The 16,011-nt window shown below is 33.3% G+C and overlaps 1 protein-coding gene across 2 annotated transcripts in view; it reads right to left on the bottom strand.

The window, feature by feature from the left end:
• Positions 1 to 16,011, bottom strand: part of LOC136032878 (rho GTPase-activating protein 100F-like) — a 142,409-nt gene that overhangs the window by 13,807 nt on the left and 112,591 nt on the right. For both annotated transcript variants that reach the window (XM_065713304.1, XM_065713305.1), the window contains exons 12-13: positions 11,515 to 11,675; positions 5,128 to 5,335 (exon numbers count right to left, since the gene is read on the bottom strand). In XM_065713304.1, the coding sequence (XP_065569376.1) occupies positions 5,128 to 5,335; positions 11,515 to 11,675 (369 nt within the window). The remainder of the gene's footprint in view (positions 1 to 5,127; positions 5,336 to 11,514; positions 11,676 to 16,011) is intronic.

The raw sequence follows: 16,011 nt of genomic DNA, 5'->3' as shown, positions 1-16,011 counted from the left end.
AATAACAAATAATTAAATCCCGAAATTTCCAAATGCCTATTCCTTGACGTATGTCCTCCCCTCCTCACGTTCGCAAAGTTCAGCTTCACCAAATATATTTTAATGCTCTCACTCTTTATTTTAGAAATTTTTATTAACTCAATGTTTTATGATAGCCAATTACAAATGTATTTGCTGAATAAGGTCGAATAATTACACTTTTGATGGTGACAAAACTCTCCATAGTCTTTGGGGAAAGGGCTGTAAGGTACAAAATTATGGTCCTACAAAAACAAATAGATTGAATTCAATTATCAGCCGCCGTAGTTCAGTTACTAGCGCGTTAGACTTTGAATCAGGATGGCAAGGGTTCAGTTTCTTAATCAGGCATTTTTTGTTCAATCATGGTTGTGCTTTATGTATGTTTATTGTTCAGCTAATTCACTATATTTTTTTTTGTGAATTGTGAAATGTTCCATACACTATTTTTGGAACAAACTACACCACGGCCTCTGAGCCCTTGCCACTTAGGGGCTGGGGAAGTGTAGGCATATGGTTTTGTCAGGGGGAAGGGGAGAAGCTTAGTGAAATAAGCTAGGCATATCAATATTTTGCTAAGGTTTTGAAAACCTTAAAAGTATTCCTTAGAAAAATAGTTACTCTTTCCTAACTGTCGAGGTTGGCCACCTTCCAAATCGTGTACATCATTTTGTGTAGCATAGAGTTCTCGGCATTATTTGAAAAACGATCAGAAATTTAAATATTTTTTTCAACTGAAAGTAAAGAGCGACACAAAGCTTAAAACGAACATCAATTATTCCGTATATGAGGAGGCTCCCTTCCCCCCTAAAAAATAAAAAAGATTTTGATTTAGCATGCTTTGATTTAGTTTTAAACCAGATTAATTTAAAAAAAAAATTTGAGTGAAGTAAAAAGCGAAGTTGAAACTTAAAACAAGCAACAATTACTGATTCACAGACTATCTAACATTCATAAATAGAACTAGTACAAATAAAGCAAATAATCATATTTCCCTATGTTTGTAGAATTATAGAAAATTAGCCCTTTACTGAAAACACAAAACAATATAGGAGTTTTGTTACAGTAAAAGCAAACCAATTAAGGAAACTTTTTACAGTATAAAAAGTATTTTAAGATTGTAGCTTAATTTTTCTCCATTTAATTTGGTAACACTTCTGCACAAGAGTTCAGTCCAATGATTGGCTCTCGTTTTGGTTCTGAAATGCACATGTCATGATTAGTTTGTAGACAAGTTCGAAGTGAAACCATCTTGATAGTATTAGGACTAAAGACAAGCTTTAAATTTGTTATCATAGCTTGAAATTTTCGCTGTATAGAGAGAAATTTCTGGACTTCCAGAGTTCATATTATGGCTTATTTGATTTCCTTATTTTGATAATACAAAAGCGTATTTCTTACAATTTAAGATTGTTTATTAATCACCATTGGTATTATAGCTGGTAAGACCAAAATGTTACCTGATAAATTAATCCAATATTTCTGTATGGTCTTCAGTGACTTTCTGACTATTAAGAAAGCATTAATTTTTATGCTTATGTTTCAAAAATAATATTAATTGTGTACTGAAAGTTATTGATATCACTGCTGGTGTAAGACTTCGAAAAGTTTTACAGATTAGTTTATTGTAGTGAGGCTACGTACTCAATTTTAAATTATAAATCAATATTCTTGTTTTTCATGCTTGGCTTTTGTGTTTTCAATAAAGTGCTTGTTCTCTGTAATCCTACAAACATAGGAAAAAAGGATTATTTGGTTTATTTGTACTAGTTTTATTGATATATGTTAGATAGACTGTGAAGCAATAATTTTTTTCGTTTAAGTTTTAACTTCATTCTTTACTTCCCTCAAAAATTTTGGGTTTTAAAAAAATTAATTTTAAAGCTGATATTTCTTGTTCATTTGACTGTCAAAGAAATAAATCTTGAGAGCAATGGGTATATGGCAAGTATGAAGAAACTCATTTAGTTTTATCAGGGTAAGGTAGTCAGGCTTTCGATTTTTTTTTCTTAATCGTTTTATGGAGGCCATGGAATTTGTATCCTTGAAATTTGCAAGTTGCTGTATTTCAATAGTATGAGTCAAAGATTGTTCCTTAGAGCCCTTGGGCGACACCTGGGCTTAAATTCGGAGAAGAAAAAATATTCTCTAGAGGGCTCTACTGGCATCACACTTTCAGAGAATACTATTCATCTATCAAGATCCAGTACCCGGAATTGTCGGGATAGTAATCCCGACAATTCCTTCCGTAAGAAGACTAAATTTGTTTATGATGTAAATACATTTTCTGATTGTAGTAAGTATTTCCATAAAACTTGGCAGGTGATAAATTTTCGCTTTTTTCTCGGTTTAATTCTATTCCTTTCTATTTGGTCACTGATGACACAGCTACAGAGAGTCAGCTTAATGTTCAAAAGGCATTCGTTTTATTTTTCGGTAACAGTGATAAAAATATTATTTCTACTGTTACCTCGTCTTAATCTAAACCTGATTTTAGATTTTAAATTTGGCCAACTTGTAATTCATTTTGTCGAAGGCGGCAACGAGTAGGAATGTTAATGGTCTGAAAAATACTTTCACCCACTGGCCACAGTTTTTATTCCTACTATTATCGTCAAGTCTATTCTCCCTTCAATAGTTTCTTAACTATCAAAACAATTTAATCTTTCATTTGAACTTATTTCATTTAATCTTTCAATTGTGTTTCTTTGAATGCCACGTGCTCGTGTTATCGTTTTATATATAAATGGACCACAAAATGAGTCAATTTCTATCTTCTGTATTTAGTAAAATTGTAAGAATTCCTCTGTTCTCTCGTCTCAACGTTTTCTAAATTCTAAGCATTTTTCCCATGATTTAAATTGGTTGCCAAATGAAGCGTCTAACAGATAATGCGTGGGTAACCCTTTTGATTTTTTTGCATTCTCGGCTGAGGTTTAGATTTTTTTGGTCCATGAAACTCTTTTGCCGAGATTTTCAAGTGGGAATTTACTTTCGTTGTCTGAGTCTTACTTGGATTGTAAAATGATTTCTAAAGATCTAATTTTCCACTAACCCACCGAAGTGAGTTATGGAATTTCTCAGGGGCAGGTTCTAGGGGCAGTAGGCTACTGCTTTTAGTTTATGTAAGTGATCCTTTTTTTCACACTATAGGGTGAACTTCTTTTGTTTTACTAGGTTGCAGCGATCGCTGCAATTGAGAAACACGAAAACCAGACAACTGTAAATTGCTATAGACAGAGCCATCCTTAACCCTGTCATTTAAAAAAAGTAATAGTTATCCTCCTTTAGATGTCCTTGTTTATTGCACGAACGACAGCTTCTCGGCACTTCTTGGAGGAATGTGTCTGAACTCAGTCAAATCTAGTAAATATTTTTCATAGAGATCCCATGTGGTTCGATGCTATTTTTCTAACCCTAAATTTTTCCAAGTCCAGATATTGAATTTTCTTGCATGTTTCTTGGAGGTTTTTCCTTGTTATCCGAAATCCATTAATCCAATTGTGATATTAGTAGACCCAAAGATAGCTTTGTTAAATTCTTCGATGCTTCTATATGGAAAAACCATTCTTTGAACGTCATATAAATCTGATTAGAACAGAGGCACGCAAGATCCATGTTTTTTTGAAAGTTTTAGCACGTTTTCCCTGGGTCAAGATTGAAAGTTCTCTTTCAGTGCCTAATCTAGCCTTACGTATTTACTGTTGATAAACAAGGATGTCAAACTTCTCTTTCTTTACTATAACTCTCAAAAACGTGTTGGTTTGCCATTTTTTTCCAGATTTGTCCAGTATTCTATTAAGCAGGAGGAGGGAAATTGGTTTTCGATTTTGGAAATTGGTCCATATTTGGTTATAGTTTGTTTGGTGTTTGATTAGTGACGATTTTAATTGTTTTTCGAAGCTAGAGAATAATTAACGTGGGTCTTCCCCTCTTACATAGGCCAAGGAGCCTTTGCTGGATTAGTGGCATGTATTCATTTTTCCACCTAATTATTTATGAAAAATTGTATCACAATGACTCCATGCCCTATTTTTAAAACTTGCATTTGTAAATGGTAATATTTTCCAACAAATCTGTAGGTAGAACCAGAATTATGCTTCCACGATTGAAAGGTACACACTTTCTATAATTTCGTTGCCTTATTGTGAGCTTCTGATTAAACAAACTCCCGCATTCACCTTACAATATATCAAAAGAACCGGGTTTACATTTGAAAATGTATATCAATACTTCTTCTTACTAGAAAAAACCCTCAGTTAAACCATATTGCTCGCAAAATCTTTTGTGTAGGACCCTAGTCTAATTAAAATATTTGTGCGCCTTTCATTCCACAATGTTGATGACATTTATAGTACCTATCGGGCATTTATTCTTCATTTTTTAATAGCCAGAACCGTTCAAAAATGTCTGAAAATCAATCTCCATAAAAGATGAAATGTAAAATAATCAAAGCTCTGCCTTAAATAGCTGAAAATATTTGTGTAAAAAATGCGCGGAGGTCGAAGCAATGCCATATTTGCACTTTTATGTAGTACTTGATCATAACCTTAAATCAGTAACATTTTTGAACAAACTTTATTCAGTTATCAATGCTAATAGAAGTATTTTTTTTTAAAACATTTGTATTTCCAAAAGCCCGAAAAATTTAAAAATCACCTTTCCCCAACTACCCCGAAAAAGTCATTTTTTTTTCTCAAAATGATAATGAAAGCGTGAAACAGAAATGATATTTTTTCTGGTATCTTTCCTTTTAACTTTTCAGTTCATTTGGAGATAAAAGCGTTTTCTTATAAATGTTTTTCTCATTATATTTTATCCTTTCTTTTCTTTGGTAAAATCTTGTAATTAGTTTTCTTCCTTCATACTTCACAATAACTAATCATATTTGATAGTAGCAATATACGTTTCCAATATTTCACCACAAGACCCTGCCTATCTCTGTAAAAAAAAAAAAACGAACAAACAAACAATAGCTATATCACTGGTATTAACCGGACATTAGATATTCAAAAGTTTTATCCTCGGTGACCTGATCTTCAACAAATAGAGCAAGATAAAAGCGCTACTAATCAATGTAAATATGAACAATCAGGATTGAATACAGACCTGATCTAGAAGGCCAGATGTGGAGAAGGTAATTAAGAACACTGATTGGCCTCTGGAAATCCAGCCTTGCTAATGAATCAACAGGGCCATCAGATGATAAGATAAGAATAGGCCCAAAACAGCCTGCTAGGTTTTGTGGCGTCATTTTGTTTCTATCTGCTTGTGCCGCAACCAGGCAAAGGTGATCCAGCAAAAGGAATAGTGTGCTCTGCCGATGTAAAAAAAAGAAAACAATATTATAAGATTATTGTTATTCCCAGTCATGCAATGCTAAAACGAAATCTCTACATTAAAGCCTTTGTTGATATAACTAAAATTTAATGGTCGAACCACAAAGTTATGTCCACAGTTTAATTATTTTTATTTCCCTCAAACTCAAGAAGTATAAAAGATAAGATAAAAACAGTTGCGAATACAATCCAGCAAGTCCAAAGTAACAACTTACGAAAAAAAAAACAGTTATAAAAAATATGAAAAGAATACATTAAACGAAAATAACAGAAAATAATTGAAATCCTTAAGTTTTTATTAAGATCTGGAAAAAAGAGAAAAGTCTCTGGAAGCAGAGAATATATTCAGATTTACAAAAACCACGAAGTCATATTATTTAAAAAAATGATATGCAGCTAAAAAAGTAATATGAAACAAGACGAGTAAGACGGATCAGAGGAGATATACATCTTGCTACGTATTTAAACACTTTAATCCAGTGGAAGTTTTTATACTTTTTGAAGTTGTCACATGTCCACATTCTTCAAATTAAAGAAGAAAAATATTCAAGTTGTAGGTTTCAAATAATTATAGTATTTTATCAAAAAAAATCTGATTGCTAAATGTATACCCACAATGGGAATTAATTTGAATTTGTGTTTGAATATGCCCTGACGCCCATACTGAGACCGATATCAAACACTTCGTGGTAGCAAACGGTAAGTAAGGAACGACACGGCTAAATAGTAACCGAAAACTTCAAAACATAGAATTTTGATATCAATAGATATATTAAAAGAACCTGATTATTCTGCTGATTCTAAATATAAAAGATAAATTAAGGTTAAAAGACTATGAGCCTGAGAAAATTTGCCTATTTTTTGGGAAAGGAGAGAAACACCTCTAAAAGTCAAAAAATCTTACTGAAAATCACATCAGGTTCAACATACCAGAAGACCCTGCTGTAGAGATTTCAAGTTTCCATCTGCAAAATATGGAATTTTTATTTTTTGCCAGAAAAAGGACCACGGATATGAGTTTATTTATTTTACACATAATAGATAATTGTGTTTCCCATGGGCTATCGTACCGAACCAATGGTGCTATAGTATCAAAAGAGGGCTAATTCAAACGGAAGTTAAAAGTTCTATTGCGCTGTTTAAGTGACCAAAAAGATTGAAGGGCAACTAGGCCCCCTCCCACGCTCCCCAAAATCTTCCCACTACGATTTTTAGAATACCATTTTTTTCTACATAGTTAAGAAGCCCAATAGCTATGCTTTAGAGATGACATGAGCCCCCACCACAGCCCCTGTGGAAAGGTCTTTAAGATAAGGCAAATTTTCTCAGGCTTGTAATTTTTGATGACTAAAACTAAACTTGATGAAACTTGTATATTTGGAATCAGTGTAAAACTGCGATTCTTTTGATGTAACTATTGGTATCAAAGGTATTCCATTTTTAAGAGTTTCGGTTACTATTCAGCCGGGTCACTCCTTACTACAGTTCGTTACCACGAAGTGTTTGACAATGGTCAAAGTTTGTAACTTGTGGCCCCTCCCCTAAGGACTCTGGGAGATTAAGTCATCTCGAAAGACATAATTATGATTTTTTTTTTAATATGCTTGCGAAATGGCTATCTCAAAATTTGGATCCGGTGACTTTAGGAAACAATGAGCATGGGATGGGGCGTAAGTGCCCTCCATTTTTTTTGTCATTTAAAAAGGCACCAGAACTTTTAATTTCTGTTAGAATGAGCCCTCTTGCGACATTCCAGGACCACTGGGTCGATATGATCATCCCCTGAAAAAAAACAAATAAACACGCATCCGTGATCTGTCTTCTGGCAAAAAATATAAAATTCGACATTTTTGTAGATAGGAGCTTGAAACTTCTACAGTAGGGTTCTCTAATGCGCTAAATTTGATAGTGTGATTTTCGTTAAGATTATATGATTTAGGAGGTGTTTCCCCCTACTTTCTAAAATAAGGCAAATTTACTCTGGCTCTTAACTTTTAATGGGTAAAACTGAACTTGATGAAATTTATATAATTAAAATCAGCATAAAAATTTGGTTCTTTTGATGTAACTATTGGTATCAAAATTCTGTTTGTTATAGTTTCGCTTACTATTGGGCCGGGTGGCTCCTTACTACAGTTCGTTACCACGAACTGTTTGATAACAACCACAAGCCAAAGCTATACAATATCTTTGGTTTATTATCATTTAAAAATCAGAGCTATTAAGCTCCTTAAGGTAAAATTGAATGCTAAAAGTGGCTGGAAAATAACACAAACAAATTATTGCTTATATCCACCATTATTTAACGTAATTCGAACTTTAGCGTAAAGAGCAATGTATTGACGAGGGGGCAAACTTTCTCATATACTTAATATGAAGGAGTTCACCTCCTCCTCAATACCTCGCTCTTTACTCTAAAGTTAAGGTTTTGTTCCAATTCTTTAAGAGTGACCCCCTGAATCACAAAGGCCCTTTAATTAGAATAAATAGCTCTTTTAAATTAATAAAGATACCTTGGCATCAAGAGCGAGGCATTGACGACGAGAACAACCCCCTCATATATGTGAAAATTTCTGTTTGTTCTAAGTTTTAACGTTACTCCTTACTTTCAGTTGAAAAACATGGTTCTTTTAAAATTATGTTCTGATGTCTTTTTTAAATAGTGCTGGGAAATCCAGCTCCCCTTCACGAAAATTCTCTTCCCCCATAATAAATTCCTCCATGGAAAGATCTTTTCACGTAAACCTATTTCCCATCAGAAAAAATCCCCACTGAAAACGTCTGAATACTTCCCAATAACCAATACTAGGCTATATGTAAACAATGGGCAAAGATCATAACTCGCAGCCCTTTTCCCAGGGACTGAGGGGGATCAAGTCATCCTCAAAGACATAGTTTTTAAATATTTCGACTATACTGAACAAAATGGCTATCTATATGGCAAAATTTTAATCTGGTGACTTCGGTGAAAAATGAGCGTAGGAGGGGTCCTAGATGCCCTCCAATTTGTTTAGTACTTATAAAAGAACTACAACTTTTAATTTCTGTTCGAATGAGTCCTCTCGCGAAACTCTAGGGCCACTGGGTCGATACGAACACCCCTAAAAAAAAAACAAAAAAAAACAAATAAACACCCATCCGTGATCTTTCTTCTGGTAAAAAGTACAAAATTTTACATTTGTGCAGATAGGAGCTTGAAACCTCTAAAGTACGATTCTCTGATACGCTGCATCTGATGGTCTGATTTTCGTTAAGATTATATGACTTTTTTTTTGGGGGGGGGGGTTTCCTACTTTTTTGAAAACAAGGAAAATTTCCTCAGGCTCTTAACTTTTGACGGGTAGGACTAAACTTGACAAAACTTATATATTTAAAACAAGCATAAAAATTAGATTCTTTTAATACATCTATTGGTATCAAAACTTCGTTTTTTAGAGTTGCGGTTATTATTGAGCCGGGTCGCTCCTTACTTACAGTTCGTTATCACGAACTGTTTGATAAAGTATCCCAGTACCATTTTCAGTATATGATATATAATATTTCAGTAATAATCTCATAAATATATCTCATATAATATCTCATAAGTGAAAGATCTCAGTAAAGTGTCTTATAAAATAATTCAGTGAATCTCTGTGTAGTATGTGGGACAAAATATCTCAGCACCATTTATTTTGGCTCAAATCACTATATGATAGCATACTTCACAATATATGCGATATATAGTGTTATAAGTTATATATAGGATTTTATATATACTATGTACTAGAAACAAGTCACAGAAATCATCTCAGTGATATTTTTTTACTTAGATCACTATTCAATTCATCTATACTATTCATCACAATATATTTCGATTTTCATATATATTTGCATTTCATTTTTCTTTTGTAATTTATTTGCAAATAAATTTATTTACTTTCTGTACTCCTTAATTTTGAGGAAAAAACTAAATAAAAAAATCAAATAAATAAATAAAATGGATGGATAAAGACAATATGTCATGCATGTGACGTTAATCGAAATAATAGTTTTGTGCCAAATCAAGGGGAAAAAAATCTCAATACCATATTTTTGGGCTAAAATCACTGCACAATGTGATTCATAGGTCCGTATGTGATACATGTAATGTTATTTGTACTATACACAATACATAAATAATTTAATAATTATAGTTTTAAAATAAATTAAAATAATATAAATAATTTAAAAATAGTTTGATAAATAAAACACAATATATTGTGATGAAAGTCACAATGTTCAAGTAAAAAAGTAATTTCGAAATTTTTTTTAACTAAATCCTTGAAGAAATATTGGCAATAGAAGAAGCTGAAAAACCTTACGTTTGCTCTGCTCTATAATTATAAAAATGGAAGACTCAACCATTTGTTTTGGGTATGATGGCATTTCTTAATTAGATCGATAATTGTTCTTTGATACAACTTCAATTCAAAGTATTTTAATTGGAAAGAATTGTCTAGTTTTTCTTTTGTCGGAAATATTCTTCTGATTATTTATATTAAATAGATGATTGTCTATTATTTGCAATAAAATGTTGAATTCCGACGTTATTGTTTTGGCTTAAACTAAATATGCAGAAACTATTTTCTGTTTTTTAAGCACTGTTTTTATGTTTATTCGGAAACTAATTTTCACATTAAACAGAGAGCATTTTGCTATTAGCAATAAATCGCTTTAGGCTCATAGCTACTAAAAATATTCACAATTTTAGTTTTGCATGATCCCTTAATTGTTTTGGGGAATGGTAAAATAGATGCAGGATTCAAGTACGATATGATATGATATAGATTTATTGCCTACCAAAACTGTACGAATACAATGGGGGGCAGATTCCGGTAGATAACTTCCAGGAATTTCTATTTGTTTTGCATGGTCCCTTATTGATTGGGTAATGGTAAAGGAGATGCAGGATTCCGGTATATGGCTTCCCTAAATTTACATTAGTTTTGAATGGTCCCTCAATGGTTTGGGGAATGGTAAAGGAGATGCAAGATTCCGGTATATAACATCCCGAAATTTATATTAATTTGCATGGTCCCTTAACGGTTTGGGGAATGGTAAAGGAGATGCGAGATTCCGGTATATAGCTTCCAGGAATTTCTATTAGTTTTGCATGGTCCCTTATTGGTTGAAGAATGGTAAATGAGAAGTAGGATTCCGATATATAACTTCCCGAAATTTATAATGGTTTTGCATGGTCCCTTAACGGTTTGAGGAATGGTAAAGGAGATGCAAGATTCCGGTATATAGTTTCCAGGAAATTACATTAGTTTTGCATGGTCCCTTGTTGTTGGGGACTGGTAAATGAGGTGCAGGATTCCGGCATATGACTTCCCGAAATTTATATTAGTTTTGCATGGTCCCTTAATAGTTTGGGGAATGGTAAAGGAGATACAAGACTCCGGTACATAACTTCCAGGAATTTCTATTAGTTTTGCATGGTCCCTTAATGGTTTGGGGAATGGTAAAGGAGATGCGAGATTCCGGTATATAGCTTCCAGGAATTTCTATTAGTTTTGCATGGTCCCTTATTGGTTGAAGAATGGTAAATGAGAAGTAGGATTCCGATATATAACTTCCCGAAATTTATAATGGTTTTGCATGGTCCCTTAACGGTTTGAGGAATGGTAAAGGAGATGCAAGATTCCGGTATATAGTTTCCAGGAAATTACATTAGTTTTGCATGGTCCCTTGTTGTTGGGGACTGGTAAGTGAGGTGCAGGACTCCGGCATATGACTTCCCGAAATTTATATTAGTTTTGCATGGTCCCTTAATAGTTTGGGGAATGGTAAAGGAGATACAAGACTCCGGTACATAACTTCCAGGAATTTCTATTAGTTTTGCATGGTCCCTTAATGGTTTGGGGAATGGTAAAGGAGATACAGGATTCCGGAATATAGCTTCCAGGAAGACCTGGTTGAGAATCACACTCAATAAGAAAAAATTCTATTGGGTCCAAATTTTTGCTTATGTATTCTATTAATTTAGTTATGGGCTATACAAGGAAAGTAAATATATAAAAAAGTATTATTACTTGTTGTATAAGACAAGTATACAAATTACTAAAAGCATGCAATGCCAATTTCACTTTTTCAAATACAACCTCCCAGAAAATATAGCTAGGGTTAATTTTCTTACCTTGCATGCTTTAGGCATACATTCAAGGATTGAAAAAATCAACTTCGCATTTCCGTCTGGATCATCCGGCATGCAAACAGATAATGCATCCACAAGCATCTGGTAAAGGCATCTTGGGATTAGTGGATCAGGTAGCTCACGAAGGTATTCTTTTAAAACCCCTAAAATACACAAAAGGAGAGATATTCCCTTAAATTATCAAAACGGAACGCTTCTATATAATTGATATAATAAACGAAAAACTAAATCAGAAAACTAAATAATAGCTTAAACAGAGTTTATGCGTAAACAGATAGCATAAACAGAGCTATTGGTGGTTGTGAAGAACATAGAGTTTTTCAAGGGGAATTTTTATGGTAGAGGGGGGGGGGTGTTGGTACGTGGGAGGATCTTTCCATCAAGGAATTTCTAACATGGGGATGGAATTTTCCATGGAGGAGGACCTGGGGTTTCCAGTATTATTTAAAAACGATCAGAAATAAAATAAAAAACTAATTTTTTAACTGAAAATAAAGAGCGACATTAAACCTTAAAACGAACAGAAATTATTACCTATATGAGGGGGTTCATCCTCTCCTCAATACCTCGCTCTTTACAGTAAAGTTTTTTTAGAACCTTAGCACAACAGAAAAGCATTAGGGTAACTCTCACTTTCCGGAAAAACGTTCGTAAATACTTTATAAATAAGTAGCCTACCAAGTTCAGTAAAATTTACCTAGGATTGATAAATATTAAGATTATATATTTTGACTCACTCCTGAAATTTCCCGTTGTGTGACTCAACTACTTTCTTTAAAGCATCAAAGAGATCATGCACGGAGATCGATCCTACGTTAACCCTATTTTTTCGTATTTTCAGCGTGTTTACCTCTTTTCCATATCGACCTTATATCCCGCTATATTTACCCTATTTTAAAAAGGCCACTGACAAAAGAGCTTGACTTATTTTTACTGTTTTCGCAATCATGCCAAACAGGTTTGGCTTGGTAACGAAAATAGGACAAATTATTTTATTTTATAAACGAAATTTATTTTATAAATTATTTTATTATTTAAAATAAGAAATCAAGATAGCGAAGAAAGTAAACCACGAGATATTTCTTATTTTTGGACCTCAAGGCTCATTTTTAGGCGCTGTGAGTACGCAGCACCTCTTATATTCAGTCTTTGACAATAATGTTGATGTCTACAGTTGTAAAGCATTTACAATTTTTTTCTGTTTTCTTGATTTTCCTCTTTTTAACTGTCTCTAGTTTTTAGGTATTGTAAAAATTTATAAAAAAAAAAAAAATACAGGTATGTACAAAACCACTAGAAACAAAGTCCTATAATAATTCAAAATCAAATTGACCTAAAATTACAATCAAAGAATAAATTGAACCCAAAACTAACAGAAATTAAAATAGATAATCATATCAAACATAAAGGTAATAGATGCTGATGTCAATGAACAAATGAACCATAAAACGAGTAAAAATAAGATTAATTACATGTATTCAAACTTATTACAATGTTTTCATTTTATTGAAAAGTATATGTATTTTAAACAGTGTGCTTTAATTTTTCAAAACATTGATAACAAACAAGACAAATGAAAGAACTAGCAAAATTAAACTGATTATTTAATATGTAATGATATAAATCACTGAAAATCTCAGCAATTTGACATTTTCTTTGACTGTAATTTTTATTATTTAGCGTTATGAATATAATAAAAAGTTTATGATATATTTTGTTTTCAGTAAACATAAAATGCCAAAATAGGCTTTAGAACATTTACGATTAGGAGAGGGGAAAAGAACCAGTAGCCAAACTCCTAGTTATTTTTATTCGTTTTAAGTTTGAATCGAATGTTAAATTGACTTTTTACTCATTTCAAGGTTTATTTATACATATAGATCACCATACCTTATCTCTAAGTTGTATATAATCATTTATTTTACTTTCTGTTCGTTTTCGGTCTCATTTATTCTTTAATAGTAATTGCTGGCCAAATCTTCAATTTTCTTTGAAAACTTCTGTCTTCTTTAATTAATTTCTATTCATTTGTGATAGCCACCTCTAAGGCTTAAGAATCAAAATATCCTATTGTAATGTCCTATTTCTAACTAGTGTCAAGAGTTCGATTTAATTCAGGAGTTCTAGTTGTAATAGTAGGAGTTGCAGCAGTCCTTGTAGTCGCAGTTGCAATCATAGTAGTATGTAGCAGTATTAATACTAGTAGCTACAGTAACAAGTAGTAGCAGTTGCAGTAATGACTTGTCGTATTCCTAGTTGCAAATTGTCACACTTACAAACACACATAGTGACAGTCGTAGTTATAAGTTGTCGCACTTGCAAATATTTGTAATCTTACGTAGTAACAGTGGCAATTACTGCGCAGTCATAGCAGTAGCCACTTTGTAGTAGTTCTAGAAGTAACAGGAACAAGCAGTAGCGGTTGCAAGTAGTCGTAGATCCGGTCACAAGTAGTCGTAGTCGAAGTCATAAGAAGCCACACTTGCAAGTAGTCACAGGTAGTAATAGTCACAGGCAGAAATAGTAGCATTTACACGTGGTTGCGGTTGAGATTACAGTAGTAGTAGCAATACTGGTCATTAAAGTTTCAAGTTCATATCCATAGCCACTTCTGAAATATTACGCCTTTTTGATAACCTGGATATACAGAATGTTTTTTTAATTTAGTTAAACGTCCTCTTCAACTTTCCTTGAAGCTTAACCTTAATACCCTTAGCCTCTTTCTCAATGATAAGCCTTGTATATAAACGATGGACACATTGCATAATTTACAGCCTTTTCTCCGGGGCTGTGAGAGGCATGGAATCTCAAGAGGGATAGTTATTAGACCTTTTGAATATTTGGAACAAAGTGACTATTTCAAAATTTGACCAGATGTTAATTGGGGTAGAACAGGTAAAAAGGGAATGAGAGACGGGCTGGTTGCCCTCCGACCAATTTGTAACATCTCCATAAACATGGCATGAAAGTTTCAACTAATATCTTAAGCCGCTCTTAAGATATTGCAGATACGGCTTCTTGATAAACTGGATGCACATATCTTTTTTTGATTAGCATAAATTTAAAATACCCATCAACAGCTCTCGAACCTTTTTAGGCCCTTAGCCCTTTTTGGAACAGACCCGCAATCAAATATTGCCCTTTTTCTAGTGATAAACTCTCACACGTAAACAGTGGGCGAATTACATATTTTACAATCCTTAACCCAGAACTCTGGAGGGCATGGCATATCCGGATGTACAGTTATTAGATCTTTTGAATATTCTGAAGACATTTTTTTTCAAATTTTTGGTCTCAGTTGAGGGAAGTGGGCATTCAAATAAGACAAGGGGGCTGGTTGCCCTCCGATCACTCTTCAACATACCCCTCTCCATACATTGAAAGTTTTAATGTAATACCGTCAGCCGTCCTTAGATATTACTGATACACTCTTTTAATAACCAGAACTTTTCTGTTTCAATTGTCTTTAAAATCCCTTTTAAAATGTCCTTAAAGTTTCACTTAAATACCTTAATCCTCCTACGAGACCCAGGACCAAACATGCTCCCTTTTCCTAATAAAAACCTTACGTGTTAGCAACGGTCAACTCCCATAACTTACAGCCCTTGCCCGGGGGGCTGTAGGTGGTTATGTTAACCCTAGAATTATACTCTTTTGAAATTTGGACTATTTTTAAAAAAATGGCTATCTCAAAATTTGTATCGGATACCTTTGGGGAAAAAAGGTATGCGAGGACTGGTTTACCGCCGATCATTTTTGACTTTTAAAAAAGGCACTAGAACTTTCAATTTTCAATCGAGTGGGTCTCCTTTGAAGCCTATACGATCTTCTCTTCCACATGAAGTGGCTTTGGGAAAAAATAGTAATAAGAAGAATGCAAAGAAGTCTTAGGGCCTTTTAGTATAGGCAAATCTAGAGTGTTGCCTCTGATTTGCTGTTTCTCCTTTCACTATGTTTTCTTTCTCTAAGTAATTAAATTGCCTCACAAATTTACGTAGAATTCTTATAGTGGCAAGACGATTAGCTGGCAAAATGACGAAATACAGCTTGTTTTGGCACATAAAAGACTCATCTTCAGAACTTTGAGCTTGTAGCACCTATTATGTTTAATTGATGGAAATAATATCGATATACACAGTTTTTTTTTTCTCCCTTATTTTTCTCCCCTACTAAATTATATTTTATCTATTACTGAGTTTTTATCTCATCAGTTACAGTTATAAGCAATTTCTTTGAATACCCCTGTAATATTCTAGAATTTCTCAGTGTAAACAAAAACTGCATCCCCTGATCATTTTTCTTATCCTTGTTCTGACTCTTCTTTTTAAAAACTCATTTCCTTTAACTATTCGTTATTTTCGACTTTGTTTTCTTGATTTTTTTTAGGGTCCATTGTTCTTACATATTAGTAGTTTTTTCTTTCAGTTTTTCACTCAGTTTTGCATTAGTCTTTATATTTTGCGCTGAGGAAACATTTTA

This window comes from Artemia franciscana, chromosome 11 (genome assembly GCF_032884065.1).
Source record: "Artemia franciscana chromosome 11, ASM3288406v1, whole genome shotgun sequence".
NCBI classification, from domain to species: Eukaryota; Metazoa; Arthropoda; class Branchiopoda; order Anostraca; family Artemiidae; genus Artemia; species Artemia franciscana.
Note: the sequence above shows the minus strand (reverse complement) of the source record. Positions and strands in the feature narration are given on the sequence as shown.